The sequence below is a fragment of the Pelophylax lessonae genome, assembly GCF_965119305.1.
Source record: "Pelophylax lessonae genome assembly, chromosome: 10".
NCBI lineage: Eukaryota > Metazoa > Chordata > Amphibia > Anura > Ranidae > Pelophylax > Pelophylax lessonae.
This window is the reverse complement of record NC_138777.1, coordinates 33,627,424-33,648,205: the sequence shown is the minus strand read 5'-3', so window position 1 is coordinate 33,648,205 and position 20,782 is coordinate 33,627,424. Positions and strand designations below refer to the sequence as shown.

Below are 20,782 nucleotides of genomic sequence, written 5' to 3'. Positions count from 1 at the left end.
GGGCAATCAAAGGGTTAAATGGGGTGCTTGCTGTGTGGGGGATGGTCTGACTGGGGGAAGAGAGAGATCCATGTTCCTGCTTAGCAGGAACACAAGATCTCCCTCTTCTCCCCTGTCAGAACAGTGATCTGCCTTGTTTAGCTCAGAGGGGTAGCAGACCACCCCTGGAGGTGGAAGAGAAAGTGAGTCACCATTATGAAGACATCAGGGACATTCAAGAAGACTCTCTCCTGTATTCTCGCCAGCTCATTGAACTACAGAGAAAGTTAGAGGACCTGGATAATAGAGGTCACCGGAAGAATACGAGGCCTCCCTGACAGTGGAAACTGACCAGCTACCCATGTCGTTACAAACTTTCTTTACCGAGCCAGCCCTGATCCATCCATGGTCTTGTGTTCGTAATAACTGGTCAGAATGGGCCTAAGCTTATCAGCAGTAATGGTTATTACGTTTACAGAAAGGTCACTAAAAAATACAATAAAAGTCACAAATTCCATGCTTTCCATCCATCCGCAGGGTGGCTCTCAGGCTGCTTTTTGGTAACGCACGTCTGAGGTTACAGTTAGAAACCAGGGCTTCTCAATAAAGGCAACAGCCAAATTCACAAATGTAGTCACATTCAGTATCATTAAAAGGTTTATAAAATCAGTTTTTTGTTTTAAATAACGTTATATATACCTGTTCTGTTTAATGGTCCCCTGCTGGCACTCTGGGCACCCCCATCACAAGCCGCTTGGTTTTGCACAAAACAGACCCGATCCTCCTCTTCTTGGGTCGCCCGCTGGCGCTCTGGCTCACTCTCTCCTGCTTCCACAATCATTTCATTATCAATTATTACTCACCTCTTAAAGTGGTTTTCAAGGCTGTAGGTTTTTTTATCTTCATGCATTCTATGTGCATTCAGTTCGCAGGTTCCCAGTCAGCCCCCCATTACTTACCTAAGCCTGATCTCAATTCAGTGATGTGCACAAAAGCCGAGGCTCACCCATGTCTCTCGTTTCTCATTGGCTTCGGCTGCTGCCAATCACAGCCAGTGAGGAGGGAACGGGGGCAGGGCTGAGGCACACTTACTGTGTCTTATGGACACAGAGAGCAGGGCTCAGAAACGAGCATGTTTGAGTGCCCCCATAGCAAGCAGCTTCAAGAAAAGCCTTTTGGGAGTAACATATGTGTTATGTAGATATCGTAACTGAATCAATTTATCTTTGGATGAAATTACTGGGTCTGGATATATATATATATATATATTTATTTTTTCGTGGTCTTGATTGATTTTCGTTTGCATATCTATCATTTTCCTTCACAAGATCTATACACTGCAGGATGGCTTAAGCCGGTGATAAATGTAGCAATTCTCTTTCCCGCAATCACGTGTTGATGGGGGAATCCCTTCCACAAAGTAATTGTGTCCTCCCAGTAGGGGGAGCCATCCCCACACAGTGATTACTGCTAGTGGCTTAATAGCTCACAGACTGTTTGTACCAAAGTTGATCACTCAACTTAGGTACAATCAGCCTGCCCATACATGGTTCAAATTTCGGCTGGTCTCTGCTGAACCAGCCGAGATTCGAACCCTCTATGGCCGGCTTTACACACGCTCGCTTCTGAGCCCCGCTGTCTGTCTCACGCTGGATTGCTGCACAGATCTGGAAGAAATGCTGTTGTATTTTATAATCTCTTTCCTTTCTTTGTTTCTAAGGAAGGCATCGCTATAATTACTGTGTCCTTATCTGCCAGATCACACTCTGATCATCTCATATCCATGGGAACCATAAATGAAATGTAGTGTTTTTTTATGTATTCTTTGTTTATTATGTTCAGTACCAACAAATTAAAGATACATTTTTTTTTAAATATTAGCATTTCTTTAATTCTGGTAAATTAAATAATTAACTGAAACTTTCGTACAAAATGACACTAAGTAAAAAGAGTAAAATAGTCCCAATTATATTTCCGGCCTTCTGGGGACCCAGCAGTATACCCTTCCTTTACCACATTGTTTTGTCCCTTTCTTCTGCTCTATCCCCATCTTTACACTTGGGGGTCCATTTATGAAACAAAAAAAAAAAAAAATTGCTGTGCGAATGTGACAAACATTTGTACAACTGACACAAAAGAAAAAAAAAAAAGTTGCATGATTATTAATGATGGTCGCAAGTGCCAGCTAGTGGCCATAATGCGTTATCTTCCTGAAATACCATAAATCAGGAACATATTACATTATGGGCACTAGGTGGTGGTGACAATCATAGAAGATACTCATATTAGACAAAATTTGATTTTTTTTTTTTTTGTGGTGGCTGTGTGAATGTTTGACACATTCGTACGGTAAATGTTTTTATAAAAAGAGTGTTGGCTTTGGATACATACACCAACCAAACAGCTCACTCAACCTCAAGACCCTAGAGGACTACTGAGAGCCGGCTACTTAGTGAACTGACTACTAAGAGCCCACACTTACTTATTGCTCCCACTGGTCTAACCACTGTGTCCCACCCCCCCCCCCCCTCCCCAAGAGCTGTAGGAAATCTATAGATACCGATGTGAATAACTGATTGAGTCTATGGTAAAATTAACGCTTTTATAGTCGATAGATCTGGATCCGCAGGTGATCCTAGCTTTGGTCATGTGAATTGTTGTCGATGTTCTTGAATTCATTATTATTCTATAGCAATCCTGAAGACCTTCAATAAAAAATTATTGAAACAAAATTAGTAAATAGATCTTCAGGACAGGAAGAATTACGCCAACAGCCGTATAATTCAGGGGAGGGAAATCTCCACCAACTCTGTACCGACAAAGGCGGTAGAGCCCGACCCCCTCACTCGGTACCGGGAGAGGCGGTAGATCCCCGACCCCTCACTCGGTACCGGCAGAGGCGGTAGAGCCCCGACCCCTCACTCGGTACCGGCAGAGGCGGTAGAGCCCCGACCCCCTCACTCGGTACCGGCAGAGGCGGTAGAGCCCCGACCCCCTCACTCGGTACCGGCAGAGGCGGTAGAGCCCGTCCCTTCACTCGGTACCGGCAGAGGCGGTAGAGCTCGACCCCCTCACTCTGTACCAGCAGAGGCGGGAGAGCCCGACCCCTCACTCTAGGGCTGAACGATAGTCGATATGATATCGACTATCGTTCCGCGGGCGTGGGCGATATTCATATCGCCGAAGACACGATATTTAGCATTAGGCAAGGGGCATGGCCGGAAGACGTGCGGGACGGACGCGGCTTGTGAGAGCTCCGATACCGCCGTACAGAATCCTTAGCAATCCTCCTAAATCTCCCCTATGCAGGGAGAAAAAACAGCTTGGGGAGACCCATCGAGGCACCAGAGACCAATACTGCCCGGTATTGCGGAGGAAAGACTCCGTTCTGAGGAGCGCAGAGTTGAGGCCTACACAGGCACAGAAGCCGCGGCCTTGCCTAGATCGGAGCGTGATCGCGCGCTCGTGGTTCCAGGTAAGGCCTACTTACTCCGCACTCATTCGGGACTTGCCTCCATCCCCCGGGTGCCCCCAAAGCCATACACAGACCTCCTAATCTTCACAGAAAGGACCCCAGTGTACTCATATCCCTCAGCAAGCTGTGCCGACCGCCATGTTGGCTGCACAGGGGGACACAGATCCACAGCAGACTGCAACCCTCTCACCTTGTTCAGCAATCCCCCCTTGCATAGAACTCTTAGCAGCCGCTCTACAGCATTAGGCAGGGAGAAGTCTGGATTCCGGGGGATTCTTCTACCACCACTGTCAGTATCTTCTGCATTCCACCTAGTTAAATATTGCGATATATATCGTTGAAAAACGAATATCGCAATGTACTTTTTTTCCCAATATCGTGCAGCCCTACCTCACTCGGAACCGGCAGAGGCGGTAGAGCCCGACCCCCTCACTCGGTAACGGCAGAGGCGGTAGAGCCCGACCCCCTCACTCGGTAACGGCAGAGGCGGTAGAGCCCGACCCCTCACTCGGTAACGGCAGAGGCGGTAGAGCCCGTCCCCTCACTCGGTAACGGCAGAGGCGGTAGAGCCCCGACCCCTCACTCGGTACCGGCAGAGGCGGTAGAGCCCCGACCCCTCACTCGGTACCGGCAGAGGCGGTAGAGCCCCGACCCCTCACTCGGTACCGGCAGAGGCGGTAGAGCCCCGACCCCTCACTCGGTACCGGCAGAGGCGGTAGAGCCCGACCCCCTCACTCTGTACCGGCAGAGGCGGTAGAGCCCGACCCCCTCACTCGGTACCGCAGAAGCGGTAGAACCCCCCGACCCCCTCACTCGGTACCGGCAGAGGGGGTAGAGTCCGACCACCTCACTCGGTAACAGCAGAGGCGGTAGAGCCCGACCCCTCACTCGGTAACGGCAGAGGCGGTAGAGCCCGACCCCTCACTCGGTAACGGCAGAGGCGGTAGAGCCCGACCCCTCACTCGGTACCGGCAGAGGCGGTAGAGCCCCGACCCCTCACTCGGTACCGGCAGAGGCGGTAGAGCCCGACCCCTCACTCGGTACCGGCAGAGGCGGTAGAGCCCGACCCCTCACTGGGTACCGGCAGAGGCGGGAGAGCTCGACCCCCTCACTCTGTACCGGCAGAGGCGGGAGAGCTCGACCCCCTTACTCTGTACCGGCAGAGGCGGGAGAGCTCGACCCCCTCACTCTGTACCAGCAGAGGCGGTAGAGCACGACCCCTCACTCTAGGGCTGAACGATAGTCGATATGATATCGACGATCGTTCTGCGGGCGTGAACGATTCATATCGCCGAAGACACGATATTTAGCATTAGGCAAGGGGCCTGGCCGGAAGACGTGCGGGACGGACGCGGCTTGTGAGAGCTCCGATACCGCCGTACAGAATCCTCAGCAATCCTCCTAAATCTCCCCTATTCAGAGAGAAAAAACAACTTGGGGAGACCCATCGAGGCACCAGAGACCAATACTGCCTGGTATTGTGGAGGAAAGACTCCGTTCTGAGGAGCGCAGAGTTGAGGCCTACACAGGCACAGAAGCCGCGGCCTTGCCTAGATCGGAGCGCGATCGCGCGCTCGTGGTTCCCGGTAAGGCCTACTTACTCCGCACTCATTCGGGACTTGCCTCCATCCCCCGGATGCCCCCAAAGCCATACACAGACCTCCTAATCTTCACAAAAAGGACCCCAGTGTACTCATATCCCTCAGCAAGCTTTGCCGACCGCCATCTTGGCTTGCACAGGGGGACACAGATCCACAGCAGACTGCAACACTCTCACCTTGTTCAGCAATCCCCCCTTGCATAGAACTCTTAGCAGCCGCTCTACAGCATTAGGCAGGGAGAAGTCGGGACTCCGGGGGATTCTTCTACCTCCTACCACCACTGTCAGTGTCTTCTGCATTCCACCCAGTTAAATATCGCGATATATATCGTTGAAAAACGAATATCGCAATGTACTTTTTTTCCCAATATCGTGCAGCCCTACCTCACTCAGTACCGGCAGAGGCGGTAGAGCCCGACCCCTCACTCGGTACCGGCAGAGGCGGTAGAGCCCCGATCCCCTCACTCGGTACCGGTAGAGGCGGTAGAGCCCCGATCCCCTCACTCGGTACCGGCAGAGACGGTAGAGCCCGACCCCCTCACTCGGTACCGGCAGAGGCGGTAGAGCCTGACCCCCCACTCGGTACCGGCAGAGGCAGTAGAGCCCGACCCCCTCACTCGGTACCGGCAGAGGCGGTAGAGCCCGACCCCTCACTCGGTACAGGCACAGGCGGTAGAGCCTGACCCCTCACTCGGTACCGGCAGAGGCGGTAGAGCCCGACCCCTCACTCGGTACCGGCAGAGGCGGTAGAGCCCCGACCCCTCACTCGGTACCGGCAGAGGCGGTAAAGCCCCTCACCCTCACTCGGTACCGGCAGAGGCGGTGGAGCCCCGACCCCTCACGCGGTACCGGCAGAGGCGGTAGAGCCCGTCCCTTCACTCGGTACCGGCAGAGGCGGTAGAGCTCGACCCCCTCACTCTGTACCAGCAGAGGCGGGAGAGCCCGACCCCTCACTATAGGGCTGAACGATAGTCGATATGATATCGACTATCGTTCTGCGGGCGTGGGCGATATTCATATCGCCGAAGACACGATATTTAGCATTAGGCAAGGGGCATGGCCGGAAGACGTGCGGGACGGACGCGGCTTGTGAGAGCTCCGATACCGCCGTACAGAATCCTTAGCAATCCTCCTAAATCTCCCCTATGCAGGGAGAAAAAACAGCTTGGGGAGACCCATCGAGGCACCAGAGACCAATACTGCCCGGTATTGCGGAGGAAAGACTCCGTTCTGAGGAGCGCAGAGTTGAGGCCTACACAGGCACAGAAGCCGCGGCCTTGCCTAGATCGGAGCGTGATCGCGCGCTCGTGGTTCCAGGTAAGGCCTACTTACTCCGCACTCATTCGGGACTTGCCTCCATCCCCCGGGTGCCCCCAAAGCCATACACAGACCTCCTAATCTTCACAGAAAGGACCCCAGTGTACTCATATCCCTCAGCAAGCTGTGCCGACCGCCATGTTGGCTGCACAGGGGGACACAGATCCACAGCAGACTGCAACCCTCTCACCTTGTTCAGCAATCCCCCCTTGCATAGAACTCTTAGCAGCCGCTCTACAGCATTAGGCAGGGAGAAGTCTGGATTCCGGGGGATTCTTCTACCACCACTGTCAGTATCTTCTGCATTCCACCCAGTTAAATATTGTGATTTATATCGTTGAAAAACGAATATCGTAATGTACTTTTTTTCCCAATATCGGTCAGCCCTACCTCACTCGGAACCGGCAGAGGCGGTAGAGCCCGACCCCTCACTCGGTACTGGCAGAGGCGGTAGAGCCCCGACCCCTCACTCGGTACCGGCAGAGGCGGTAGAGGCCCGACCGCCTCACTCGGTACCGGCAGAGGCGGTAGAGCCCGACCCCTCACTCGGTACCGGCAGAGGCGGTAGAGCCCGACCCCTCACTCGGTACCGGCAGAGGCGGTAGAGCCCGACCCCTCACTCGGTACCGGCAGAGGCGGTAGAGCCCCGACCCCTCACTCGGTACCGGCAGAGGCGGTAGAGCCCCGACCCCTCACTCGATACCGGCAGAGGCGGTAGAGCCCCGACCCCTCACTCGGTACCGGCAGAGGCGGTAGAGCCCCGACCCCTCACTCGGTACCGGCAGAGGCGGTAGAGCCCGACCCCTCACTCGGTACCGGCAGAGGCGGTAGAGCCTGACCCCTCACTGGGTACCGGCAGAGGCGGGAGAGCTCGACCCCCTCACTCTGTACCGGCAGAGGTGGGAGAGCTCGACCCCCTCACTCTGTACCGGCAGAGGCGGGAGAGCTCGACCCCCTCACTCTGTACCGGCAGAGGCGGGAGAGCTCGACCCCCTCACTCTGTACCAGCAGAGGCGGTAGAGCCTGACCCCTCACTCTAGGGCTGAACGATAGTCGATATATCGACTATCGTTCTGCGGGCGTGAACGATTCATATCGCCGAAGACACGATATTTAGCATTAATCAAGGGGCATGGCCGGAAGACGTGCGGGACGGACGCGGCTTGTGAGAGCTCCAATACCGCTGTACAGAATCCTCACCAATCCTCCTAAATCTCCCCTATTCAGGGAGAAAAAAACAGCTTGGGGAGACCCATCGAGGCACCAGAGACCAATACTGCCCGGTATTGCGGAGGAAAGACTCCGTTCGGAGGAGCGCAGAGTTGAGGCCTACACAGGCACAGAAGCCGCGGCCTTGCCTAGATCGGAGCGCGATCGCGCGCTCGTGGTTCCTGGTAAGGCCTACTTACTCCGCACTCATTCGGGACTTGCCTCCATCCCCCGGGTGCCCCCAAAGCCATACACAGACCTCCTAATCTTCACAGAAAGGACCCCAGTGTACTCATATCCCTCAGCAAGCTGTGCCGACCGCCATCTTGGCTGAACAAGGGGACACAGATCCACAGCAGACTGCAACTCTCTCACCTTGTTCAGCAATCCCCCCTTGCATAGAACTCTTAGCAGCCGCTCTACAGCATTAGGCAGGGAGAAGTCGGGACTCCGGGGGATTCTTCTACCTCCTACCACCACTGTCAGTGTCTTCTGCATTCCACCCAGTTAAATATCGCGATATATATCGTTGAAAAACGAATATCGCAATGTACTTTTTTTCCCAATATCGTACAGCCCTACCTCACTCGGTACCGGCAGAGGCGGTAGAGCCCGACCCCTCACTCGGTACCGGCAGACGCGGTAGAGCCCCTACCCCCTAACTCGGTACCGGCAGAGGCGGTAGAGGCCCAACCCCCTCACTCGGTACCGGCAGAGGCGGTAGAGCCCGACCCCCTCACTCGGTACCGGCAGAGGCGGTAGAGCCCGACCCCCTCACTCGGTACCGCAGAGGCGGTAGAACCCCGACACCCTCACTCGGTACCGGCAGAGGGGTAGAGTCCGACCACCTCACTCGCTAACGGCAGAGGCAGTAGAGCCCGACCCCCTCACTCGGTAACGGCAGAGGCGGTAGAGCCCGACCCCCTCACTCGGTAACGGCAGAGGCGGTAGAGCCTGACCCCCTCACTCTGTACCGGCAGAGGCGGGAGAGCTCGACCCCCTCACTCTGTACCGGCAGAGGCGGGAGAGCTCGACCCCCTCACTCTGTACCAGCAGAGGCGGTAGAGCCTGACCCCTCACTCTAGGGCTGAACGATAGTCGATATATCGACTATCGTTCTGCGGGCGTGAACGATTCATATCGCCGAAGACACGATATTTAGCATTAATCAAGGGGCATGGCCGGAAGACGTGCGGGACGGACGCGGCTTGTGAGAGCTCCAATACCGCTGTACAGAATCCTCACCAATCCTCCTAAATCTCCCCTATTCAGGGAGAAAAAAACAGCTTGGGGAGACCCATCGAGGCACCAGAGACCAATACTGCCCGGTATTGCGGAGGAAAGACTCCGTTCGGAGGAGCGCAGAGTTGAGGCCTACACAGGCACAGAAGCCGCGGCCTTGCCTAGATCGGAGCGCGATCGCGCGCTCGTGGTTCCTGGTAAGGCCTACTTACTCCGCACTCATTCGGGACTTGCCTCCATCCCCCGGGTGCCCCCAAAGCCATACACAGACCTCCTAATCTTCACAGAAAGGACCCCAGTGTACTCATATCCCTCAGCAAGCTGTGCCGACCGCCATCTTGGCTGAACAAGGGGACACAGATCCACAGCAGACTGCAACTCTCTCACCTTGTTCAGCAATCCCCCCTTGCATAGAACTCTTAGCAGCCGCTCTACAGCATTAGGCAGGGAGAAGTCGGGACTCCGGGGGATTCTTCTACCTCCTACCACCACTGTCAGTGTCTTCTGCATTCCACCCAGTTAAATATCGCGATATATATCGTTGAAAAACGAATATCGCAATGTACTTTTTTTCCCAATATCGTACAGCCCTACCTCACTCGGTACCGGCAGAGGCGGTAGAGCCCGACCCCTCACTCGGTACCGGCAGACGCGGTAGAGCCCCTACCCCCTAACTCGGTACCGGCAGAGGCGGTAGAGGCCCAACCCCCTCACTCGGTACCGGCAGAGGCGGTAGAGCCCGACCCCCTCACTCGGTACCGGCAGAGGCGGTAGAGCCCGACCCCCTCACTCGGTACCGCAGAGGCGGTAGAACCCCGACACCCTCACTCGGTACCGGCAGAGGGGTAGAGTCCGACCACCTCACTCGCTAACGGCAGAGGCAGTAGAGCCCGACCCCCTCACTCGGTAACGGCAGAGGCGGTAGAGCCCGACCCCCTCACTCGGTAACGGCAGAGGCGGTAGAGCCTGACCCCCTCACTCGGTAACGGCAGAGGCGGTAGAGCCCGACCCCTCACTCGGTAACGGCAGAGGCGGTAGAGCCCGACCCCTCACTCGGTACCGGCAGAGGCGGTAGAGCCCCGACCCCTCACTCGGTACCGGCAGAGGCGGTAGAGCCCCGACCCCTCACTCGGTACCGGCAGAGGCGGTAGAGCCCCGACCCCTCACTCGGTTCCCGGCAGAGGCGGTAGAGCCCCGACCCCTCACTCGGTTCCGGCAGAGGGGGTAGAGTCCGACCACCTCACTCGGTAACGGCAGAGGGGGTAGAGTCCGACCACCTCACTCGGTAACGGCAGAGGCGGTAGAGCCCGACCCCCTCACTCGGTAACGGCAGAGGCGGTAGAGCCCGACCCCTCACTCCGTAACGGCAGAGGCGGTAGAGCCCGACCCCTCACTCGGTACCAGCAGAGGCGGTAGAGCCCCGACCCCTCACTCAGTACCGGCAGAGGTGGTAGAGCCCCGACCCCTCACTCGGTACCGGTAGAGGCGGTAGAGCCCCGACCCTCACTCGGTACCGGCAGAGGCGGTAGAGCCCGACCCCTCACTCGGTACCGGCAGAGGCGGTAGAGCCCGACCCGTCACTGGGTACCGGCAGAGACGGGAGAGCTCGACCCCCTCACTCTGTACCGGCAGAGGCGGGAGAGCTCGACCCCCTCACTCTGTACCGGCAGAGGCGGGAGAGCTCGACCCCCTCACTCTGTACCGGCAGAGGCGGTAGAGCACGACCCCTCACTCTAGGGCTGAACGATAGTCGATATATCGACTATCGTTCTGCGGGCGTGGGCGATATTCATATCGCCGAAGACACGATATTTAGCATTAGGCAAGGGGCATGGCCGGTAGACGTGCGGGACGGACGCGGCTTGTGAGTGCTCCAATACCGCTGTACAGAATCCTCACCAATCCTCCTGAATATCTCCCCTATTCAGGGAGAAAAAAACAGCTTGGGGAGACCCATCGAGGCACCAGAGACCAATACTGCCCGGTATTGCGGAGGAAAGACTCCGTTCTGAGGAGCGCAGAGTTGAGGCCCTTCACAGGCACAGAACCTGCGGCCTTGCCTAGATCGGAGCGCGATCGCATGCTCGTGGTTCCCGGTAAGGCCTACTTACTCCGCACTCATTCGGGACTTGACTCCATCCCCCGGGTGCCCCCAAAGCCATACACAGACCTCCTAATCTTAACAAAAAGGACCCCAGTGTACTCATATCCCTCAGCAAGCTGTGCCGACCACCATCTTGGCTGCACAGGGGGACACAGATCCACAGCAGACTGCAACTCTCTCCCCTTGTTCAGCAATCCCCCCTTGCATAGAACTCTTAGCAGCCGCTCTACAGCATTAGGCAGGGAGAAGTCAGGATTCCGGGGGATTCTTCTACCACCACTGTCAGTGTCTTCTGCATTCCACCCAGTTAAATATTGCGATATATATCGTTGAAAAACGAATATCGCAATGTACTTTTTCTCCCAAAATCGTGCAGCCCTACCTCACTCGGTACCGGCAGAGGCGGTAGAGCCCGACCCCTCACTCGGTAACGGCAGAGGCGGTAGAGCCCGACCCCTCACTCGGTACCGCAGAGGCGGTAGAACCCCGACCCCTCACTCGGTACCGGCAGAGGCGGTAGAGCCCGACCCCCTCACTCGGTACCGGCAGAGGCGGTAGAGCCCGACCCCCTCACTCAGTACCGGTAGAGCCCGACCCCTCACTCAGTACCGGCAGAGGCGGTAGAGCCCGACCACCTCACTCGGTACCGGCAGAGGCGGTAGAGCCCCGACCCCTCACTCGGTACCGGCAGAGGCGGTAGAGCCCCGACCCCTCACTCGGTACCGGCAGAGGCGGTAGAGCCCGACGCCTCACTGGGTACCGACAGAGGCGGGAGAGCTCGACCCCCTCACTCTGTAGCAGCAGAGGCGGGAGAGCCCCACCCCTCACTCTAGGGCTGAACGATAGTCGATATGATATCGACTATCGTTCTGCGGGTGTGAACGATTCATATCGCCGAACACACGATATTTAGCATTAGGCAAGGGGCATGGCCGGAAGACGTGCGGGACGGACGCGGCTTGTGAGAGCTCCGATACCGCCGTACAGAATCCTCAGCAATCCTCCTAAGTCTTCCCTATTCAGAGAGAAAAAACAACTTGGGGAGACCCATCGAGGAACCAGAGACCAATACTGCCTGGTATTGTGGAGGAAAGACTCCGTTCTGAGGAGCGCAGAGTTGAGGCCTACACAGGCACAGAAGCCGCGGCCTTGCCTAGATCGGAGCGCGATCGCGCGCTCGTGGTTCCCGGTAAGGCCTACTTACTCCGCACTCATTCGGGACTTGCCTCCATACCCCGGGTGCCCCCAAAGCCATACACAGACCTCCTAATCTTCACAAAAAGGACCCCAGTGTACTCATATCCCTCAGCAAGCTGTGCCGACCGCCATCTTGGCTTGCACAGGGGGACACAGATCCACAGCAGACTGCAACACTCTCACCTTGTTCAGCAATCCCCCCTTGCATAGAACTTTTAGCAGCTGCTCTACAGCATTAGGCAGGGAGAAGTCGGGACTCCGGGGGATTCTTCTACCTCCTACCACCACTGTCAGTGTCTTCTGCATTCCACCCAGTTAAATATCGCGATATATATCGTTGAAAAACGAATATCGCAATGTACTTTTTTTCCCAATATCGTGCAGCCCTACCTCACTCAGTACCGGCAGAGTCGGTAGAGCCCGACCCCTCACTCGGTACCGGCAGAGGCGGTAGAGCCCGACCCCCTCACTCGGTACCGGCAGAGCTCGACCCTCTCAATCGGTACCGGCAGAGGCAGTAGAGCCCGACCCCCTCACTCGGTACCGGCAGAGCCAGACCCCCTCACTCGGTACCGGCAGAAGCGATAGAGCCCCGACCCCCTCACTCGGTACCGGCAGAGGCGGTAGAGCCCGACCCCCTCACTCGGTACCGGCAGAGGCGGTAGAGCCCGACCCCTCACTCGGTACCGGCAGAGGCGGTAGAGCCCGACCCCCTCACTCGGTACCGGCAGAGGCGGTAGAGCCCCGACCCCCTCACGCGGTACCGGCAGAGGCGGTAGAGCCCCGACCCCTCACGCGGTACCGGCAGAGGCGGTAGAGCCCCGACCCCTCACGCGGTACCGGCAGAGGCGGTAGAGCCCCGACCCCTCACGCGGTACCGGCAGAGGCGGTGGAGCCCCGACCCCTCACTCGGTACCGGCAGAGGCGGTAGAGCCCCGACCCCTCACTCGGTACCGGCAGAGGCGGTAGAGCCCGACCCCTCACTCGGTACCGGCAGAGGCGGTAGAGCCCGACCCCTCACTCGGTACCGGCAGAGGCGGTAGAGCCCGACCCCCTCACTCGGTACCGGCAGAGGCGGTAGAGCCCGACCCCCTCACTCGGTACCGGCAGAGGCGGTAGAGCCCGACCCCCTCACTCGGTACCGGCAGAGGCGGTAGAGCCCCGACCCCCTCACGCGGTACCGGCAGAGGCGGTAGAGCCCCGACCCCTCACGCGGTACCGGCAGAGGCGGTAGAGCCCCGACCCCTCACGCGGTACCGGCAGAGGCGGCACAGCCCCGACCCCTCACGCGGTACCGGCAGAGGCGGTAGAGCCCCGACCCCTCACGCGGTACCGGCAGAGGCGGTGGAGCCCCGACCCCTCACTCGGTACCGGCAGAGGCGGTGGAGCCCCGACCCCTCACTCGGTACCGGCAGAGGCGGTGGAACCCCGACCCCTCACTCGGTACCGGCAGAGGCGGTGGAGCCCCGACCCCTCACTCGGTACCGGCAGAGGCGGTAGAGCCCCGACCCCTCACTCGGTACCGGCAGAGGCGGTAGAGCCCGACTCCTCACTCGGTACCGGCAGAGGCGGTAGAGCCCGACCCCTCACTCGGTACAGGCAGAGCCCGACCCCCTCACTCGGTACCGGCAGACGCGGTAGAGCCCGACCCCCTCACTCGGTCCCGGCAGACGCAGTAGAGCCCGACCCCCCTCACTTGGTACCGGCAGAGGCGGTAGAGCCCGACCCCCCTCACTCGGTTTTTTCAGAGGCGGTAGAGCCCGACCCCTCACTCTGTACCGGCAGAGGCGGTAGAGCCCGACCCCTCACTTGGTACCGGCAGAGGCGGTAGAGCCCGACCCCACACACGGTACCGGCAGAGGCGGTAGAGCCCGACCCCTCACTCGGTACTGGCAGAGCCCGAACCCCTCACACGGTACCGACAGAGCCCGACCCCCTCACTCGGTCCCGGCAGACGCGGTAGAGCCCGACCCCCTCACTCGGTACCGACAGAGGCGGTAGAGCCCGACCCTCACTCAGTACCGGCAGAGGCGGTAGAGCCTGACCCCTCACTCGGTACTGGCAGAGCCCGACCCCCTCACTCGGTACCGGCAGACGCGTTAGAGCCCGACCCCTCACTCTGTACCGGCAGAGGCGGTAGAGCCCGACCCCCTCACTCGGTACCGACAGAGGCGGTAGTGCCCCGACCCCCTCACTAGGTACCGGCAGAGGCGGTAGAGCCCCGATCCCCTCACTCGGTACCGGTAGAGGCGGTAGAGCCCCGATCCCCTCACTCGGTACCGGTAGAGGCGGTAGAGCCCCGATCCCCTCACTCGGTATCGGCAGAGGCGGTAGAGCCCCGACCCCTCACTCGGTAGCGGCAGAGGCGGTAGAGCCCGACCCCTCACTTGGTTTTGGCAGAGGCGGTAGAGCCCGACCCCCCATTCGGTACAGGCACAGGCGGTAGAGCCCGACCCCTCACTCGGTACCGGCAGAGGCGGTAGAGCCCGACCCCTCACTCGGTACCGGCAGAGGCGGTAGAGCCCCGACCCCTCACTGGTACCGGCAGAGGCGGTAGAGCCCCAACCCCTCTGGCGGTACCGGCAGAGGCGGTGAAGCCCCTCACCCTCACTCGGTACCGGCAGAGGCGGTGGAGCCCCGACCCCTCACGCGGTACCGGCAGAGGCGGTGGAGCCCCGACCCCTCACGCGGTACCGGCAGAGGCGGTGGAGCCCCGACCCCTCACTCGCTACCGGCAGAGGCGGTGGAGCCCCGACCCCTCACTCGGTACTGGCAGAGGCGGTGGAGCCCCGACCCCTCACTCGGTACCGGCAGAGGCGGTAGAGCCCGACCCCTTACTCGGTACTGGCAGAGCCCGACCCCCTCACACGGTACCGACAGAGCCCCCCCCCCTCACTCGGTACCGGCAGACGCGGTAGAGCCCGACCCCCCCTCACTCGGTACCGGCAGAGGCGGTAGAGCCCGACCCCCCCTCACTCTGTACCGGCAGAGCCCCGACCCCCTCACTCGGTACCGGCAGAGGCGGTAGAGCCCGACCCCCCTCACTCGGTACCGGCAGAGGCGGTAGAGCCCGACCCCCCCCTCACTCGGTACCGGCAGAGGCGGTAGAGCCCCGACCCCCTCACTCTGTACCGGCAGAGGCGGTAGAGCCCGACCTCCTCACTCGGTACCGGCAGAGGCGGTAGAGCCCGACCCCTCACACGGTACCGGCAGAGGCGGTAGAGCCCGACCCCTCACTCGGTACCGGCAGAGGCGGTGGAGCCCGACCCCTCACTCGGTACCGGCAGAGGCGGTGGAGCCCGACCCCTCACTCGGTACCGGCAGAGGCGGTAGAGCCCGACCCCTCACTCGGTACCGGTAGAGCCCGACCCCCCTCACTCGGTACCGGCAGAGGCGGTAGAGCCCCGACCCCCTCACTCGGTACCGGCAGAGGCGGTGGAGCCCCGACCCGTCACGCGGTACCGGCAGAGGCGGTGGAGCCCCGACCCCTCACGCGGTACCGGCAGAGGCGGTGGAGCCCCGACCCCTCACTCGGTACCGGCAGAGGCGGTAGAGCCCAACCCCTCACTCGGTACCGGCAGAGGCGGTGGAGCCCGACCCCTCACTCGGTACCGGCAGAGGCGGTGGAGCCCGACCCCTCACTCGGTAACGGCAGAGGCGGTAGAGCCTAACCCCCTCACTCGGTACCGGCAGAGGCGGTAGAGCCCGACCCCCTCACTCGGTACCGGCAGAGGCGGTAGAGCCCGACCCCTCACTAGGTACCGGCAGAGGCGGTAGAGCCCGACCCCTCACTCGGTACCGGCAGAGGCGGTAGAGCCCGACCCCTCACTCGGTACTGGCAGAGCCCGACCCCCTCACTCGGTACCGACAGAGCCCGACCCCCTTACTCGGTACCGGCAGACGCGGTAGAGCCCGACCCCCTCACTCGGTACCGGCAGACGCGGTAGAGCCCGACCCCCCTCACTCGGTACCGGCAGAGGCGGTAGAGCCCCGACCCCCTCACTCGGTACCGGCAGAGGCGGTAGAGCCCCGACCCCCTCACTCGGTACAGGCAGAGGCGGTAGAGCCCGACCCCTCACTCGGTACCGGCAGAGGCGGTAGAGCCCCGACCCCTCACTCAGTACCGGCAGAGGCGGTAGAGCCCCGACTCCTCACTCGGTACCGGCAGAGGCGGTAGAGCCCCGACCTCTCACTCGGTATCGGCAGAGGCGGTAGAGCCCCGACCCCTCACTCGGTACCGGCAGAGGCGGTAGAGCCCGACCCCTCACTCGATACCGGTAGAGCCCGACCCCTCACTTATCAGTTATGCACAGGCAGAAGCAGGAAAGCAGTGCCTGTCTTTTTTATTGGAATGTTTGGGTTTGGTAGAATAAAAAAAATGTATCTTTAACCGGTTGCCGACCGCCGCACGACTATATACTGCGGCGGTCAGCCCCGGCCAGGCAGAGTGACGTATCGGTACGTCACTCGCCTGTCACTGACTTGCGAGCCTATCGCGGGCGGGCGCGCGCCCGCCGCGGCTCGTTCACAGGCAAGTCAGTGCGTGTGACCGGCGGACTCGATGTCCGCCAGTCACACTGCGATCGCTCCTGTGAAGGGAGAAAGACAGAGCAGCTTGTGTAAACAAGCTGCCTGTCAGTTCTCCCTGTGTAAAAGTGAAGATCTGTCCGTTCTACTATGTAGAACGGTGGATCTTTGCTTTTACACCAATAGGAATGTCCCTACACAGTTAGAAGCACGCCCCTAGGACACACTTAACCCCTCCCTGTCCAATAAAGTTAACCCCTTCCCTGCCAGTGTCATTTTTGCAGTAACAGTGCATATGTATAGCACTGATTACTGCAGTAATGTCACTGGTAACCCCAAAAGTGTCAAAAATGTCAGTCAAGGGTCCGATCTGTCCGCCGCAATGTCGCAGTACCGAAAAAAAAATCGCAGATCGCCGCCATTACGCGTTAAAAAAAAAAACACCAAAAATGACAAAAATCTTTCCCTTTGTTAGTAAACGCGATAACTTTTGCGCAAACCAATCAAAATACGCTTTTTGCGATTTTTTTTACCAAACATAGGTAGCATAAAACAAATTGGCCGAAAAATGTTAAAAAATTTTGATTTTTACTTTTTTTTTTGGGGAATTTCATATAAAAAAATATGAAAAATATTGTTATTTTTGCAAAATTTACGCTCTTTTTTTGTTTATAGCGCGTGATCAAAAAATCGCACAGGTGATCAAATACCACCAAAAGAAAGCTCTGTTTGTGGGAAAAAAAGGACGTCAAATTCGTTTAGGTACAGCGTCGCACGACTGCGCAATTGTCCGTTAAAGTCACGCAGTAAAAAATCGCAAAAAAACCCCTGGTCCTTTAGCAGCCAAATCCTCCGGGGCTTAAGTGGTTAAAAAAAAAGTTGACGAAAAAGCTGTAATTTTACTTCCTGAGTGAGACTTTGACCTATAGCCAGCTTTGTGCTGAGGAGCAGGGTTACATATGGGAGTGGGGGGGGGGGGGGTGTTAGGCATACAGGTGAAGGATTGGCCCAACAAAACAGATGACGCAGGTTTGGCATGACCTCTCAGTAAACAGACATCTTACCATATTTCCAGTTCTGGCCCGAGCCGATATCGAGCTCCTTGCTCTTTGGCAATCTTTATACCTGGAAAAATTCGACATTTAAGGCAGGTATGCAGGCAAAATATAAAAACATAAAAAACTAACGAGGATTCAAGGAACAGTCTACCTTCCATACCAGGTTTCATATTCTACCCATATTTGGTGTGTAACATGAAATGTGGTCAAATTATCCAAACAACCCCGCCCCCCCATGCACCTGAAATTGCAGGGTGTTCCTTCCTGTGCTGATGTTTTGTTATTTAAATTCTGTATGGTTACTCATGGCTCCACCTACACAGCCACTACCATCCATTCAATAGACTCTGTGACTGGAAAGACTACAAGTCCCATCTGCCCCAGAGACTTGTAGGTTGTGCCAAGGTAAAGCAGACACACAGGCTTCAATACTTCGGTGTGATACCATGTTGCATTTTTTGTTGCACGTTTTTGGAGTGGCATCATTAATTTCCAATGGGCCTCCTTCGGCTCCAAGAATGCGCCAAAGAAGTTCATGGACCAATTTTTGGCACTGAGCCTGGCACGTTTGGGGTCTTGAGACAAAAAAAGAATGCCACCGCAAGCGTGTCTCGCTGTGATTCTGGAATCGTGGGTAGAACCACGATTCCAATACTCTCAAGTGTGCCCTGGGTCTTACACACAGGTCTGGGTGACGCTATTGCACGGTGTTGTAGTAATGTATGTTATATGTGACAGTGCACTGGGGTGACACTTATATAAAAGTCTATAGGGACAAAAATGTATGATTGAGCTCATGTACTGCAAGTCAAGCTAAAAAAAAAAAATAATAAATCACCTGGCTACGCGCAAATGTGAATGGGGGCCACCGTATGCTGTGATCCCAAAAATAGGTAATGTGCAGTTTTGCTTGCACAATGGGGTGTGTTGGTTGCCCATTGAAAACAAAGGGCTGCCCTGATGTAACCCGCAATGTGGGTGCATCACCGCCCCGGGAACAGCGTGGACACACAGCCTTACAGAGTTCCAATACAAGTGTGCAAACTCACACCACAAGCATGGTAGCTTCTTGCCATGCAATAAAAAAAAAATAAAAAATTGCCCACATTTTTGTGTGATTGCCGCACAGGGCAGCCCATTGAAATGATTGGGCTGCCCTAAACACATGCGCTGGGTTGCACCTTCATAGAAAGTTGCCTTCATTTAGCTTCTAAACCTTTTACATAGTAAGGCCTCATTGCATACTGGACCTAGTGGTGCACCGAAATTTCGGCAACCGAAATTTTCGGCCGAAAATGGGCTTATTCCATTTCGGCCAAAAATGGGTTAAAGATGCCGATGCCGGCACAGCGCAGGTTTCAAAAGACCTGCCTCTGGCCGGCGGCCCGCCTCCCTGTCACTACTGCTGAAGATGCTTAGCCAATAACAACTTTTGGACACACTGGCGTCGATCTTCAAGGTACTCTTTTACTTTTCTACTATATATATCCATTATCCTACACATTGGTTTAGAGTCACCTGAGCTCAGAGATGGTTTATGGCAAAATGTCTGGCTGGCGGCCCGCCTCCCTGTCACTACTACTACGATGTGCATGAATGAACGAACACACCGGGTGGGCGGGCGAGCGGTCGCTAATAGCTGTAACTAAGTGAGCGCTTCACTTCCCTATTAGGCGGGTATCTCCGCTGACAGGGAAGTGAAGCGCTCACTTAGTTACAGCTATTAGCGGCCGCTCGCCCGCCTGCCGGGTGTGTTAGTTCATTCATGCACATCGTAGTAGTAGTGACATCACAGGGAAGCGGGCCGCCGGCCAGAGGCGGGACTTTTGAAAGGAAGGACACAGGAGGAGCAGAGAGTAAGGAGAATGCATCCTTGGGATGGGGAGGGACGCTGAGGCGGGGGGGGGGGGGGGGGGTTGGGGGACGCTGAGGCGGGGGGGGGCTGCCTGTGGGTGCTGACACCCGTCCACTGACTATCCACTGGAGTGGTTCCCTTCCTGGTCAGACCCCTTGGCAGACTTCCCTGTACTCACGGACACTGTTTTTTCAGAGTTGTTCTGCCGTCTACTCCACCAGTCAGCTTTCCTGGACCTCTGGATTCAGCAACACACTCCCTGTCCACAAGGCCAACCACCTGTGACCACCATCCACAGCAAACAGGAGGAGAGACAGCCGTCACCCTCCTTCTGGGACTTGGCTTCCTGCCCAAAGACACCCTGCCACATGTGCCCCTGGCTTTTATATTGTATCCCAGGAGGCACCACTGTCTGTGCCAACCCACTGAGATATGAGACAAAGGGAATGAGCTAACCCTGGTGTGCCATAATCCTAAGTTTGCGAAGAAACTGGGAATAGTGTAGGATCTACAATATAGGTGGTTCCCCTCCCCCCATTGGCCGCTATATCGGTGTGGCTGACACAATATCTGTGCACCTTAGGAGGTTGGTTCACTTGCCAGTATTTACTATGTATTGTGATATTGAAAGATATACAAATGTAATTGGATCATTTTTTGTATTGTTGATATGTTGTTAATATTTTCTCTATTATGTTTGTTTTGTTAAGAGAGTGTACAACCGTCTGTGGTCCTGAAGAAGCGTAATGCGAAACGCGTTGACCATTCCAGACTAGTAACGCATTTACCTCTCCTAAACCATCATATATTGCACTATGTCTTTATATCCACTATGAATCTATATGGAGGCTTTGTTCCCCTATAGGTTGTTTTTAATGTGTTATTACATGTATGTACAGTTCCTGTCTTTTTAAATACATTAATAAAATGTTTATGTTTTAAACCATTTTCTGCCTATCCACTCATGTGCCTTTAAAGTCTGTATGTTTTATGGTGTCAACACAGTTGCACTATTCCCAGTTTCAACCCACTGAGATAGTTACCAAAGTCTGTGTGTCACTGGCTGGGTTTCCTCCACTGTCCAACATGCTCCCCTATTGGATGCAGTGGGGACACTCCCTCAGGCTAGATGAATCACACATGGACACATGCAACAGGCCTAACTAACAATCAGGCTCCCCTGATAAGCAGATGGAGACACTAGGCTTTACCTACCTAG

The 20,782-nt window shown here is 56.7% G+C and overlaps 1 protein-coding gene across 1 annotated transcript in view; it reads right to left on the bottom strand.

Moving 5' to 3' along the window:
- Positions 1-359: 359 nt before the first annotated feature.
- LOC309565586 (embryonic protein UVS.2-like) overlaps positions 360-20,782 on the bottom strand; it is a gene marked incomplete at both ends in the record, with an annotated part of 190,164 nt that continues 169,741 nt past the window's right edge. The window contains 2 exons of the mRNA XM_082270539.1: positions 360-465; positions 17,715-17,775. Of these exons, the coding sequence (XP_082126665.1) occupies positions 360-465; positions 17,715-17,775 (167 nt within the window). The remainder of the gene's footprint in view (positions 466-17,714; positions 17,776-20,782) is intronic.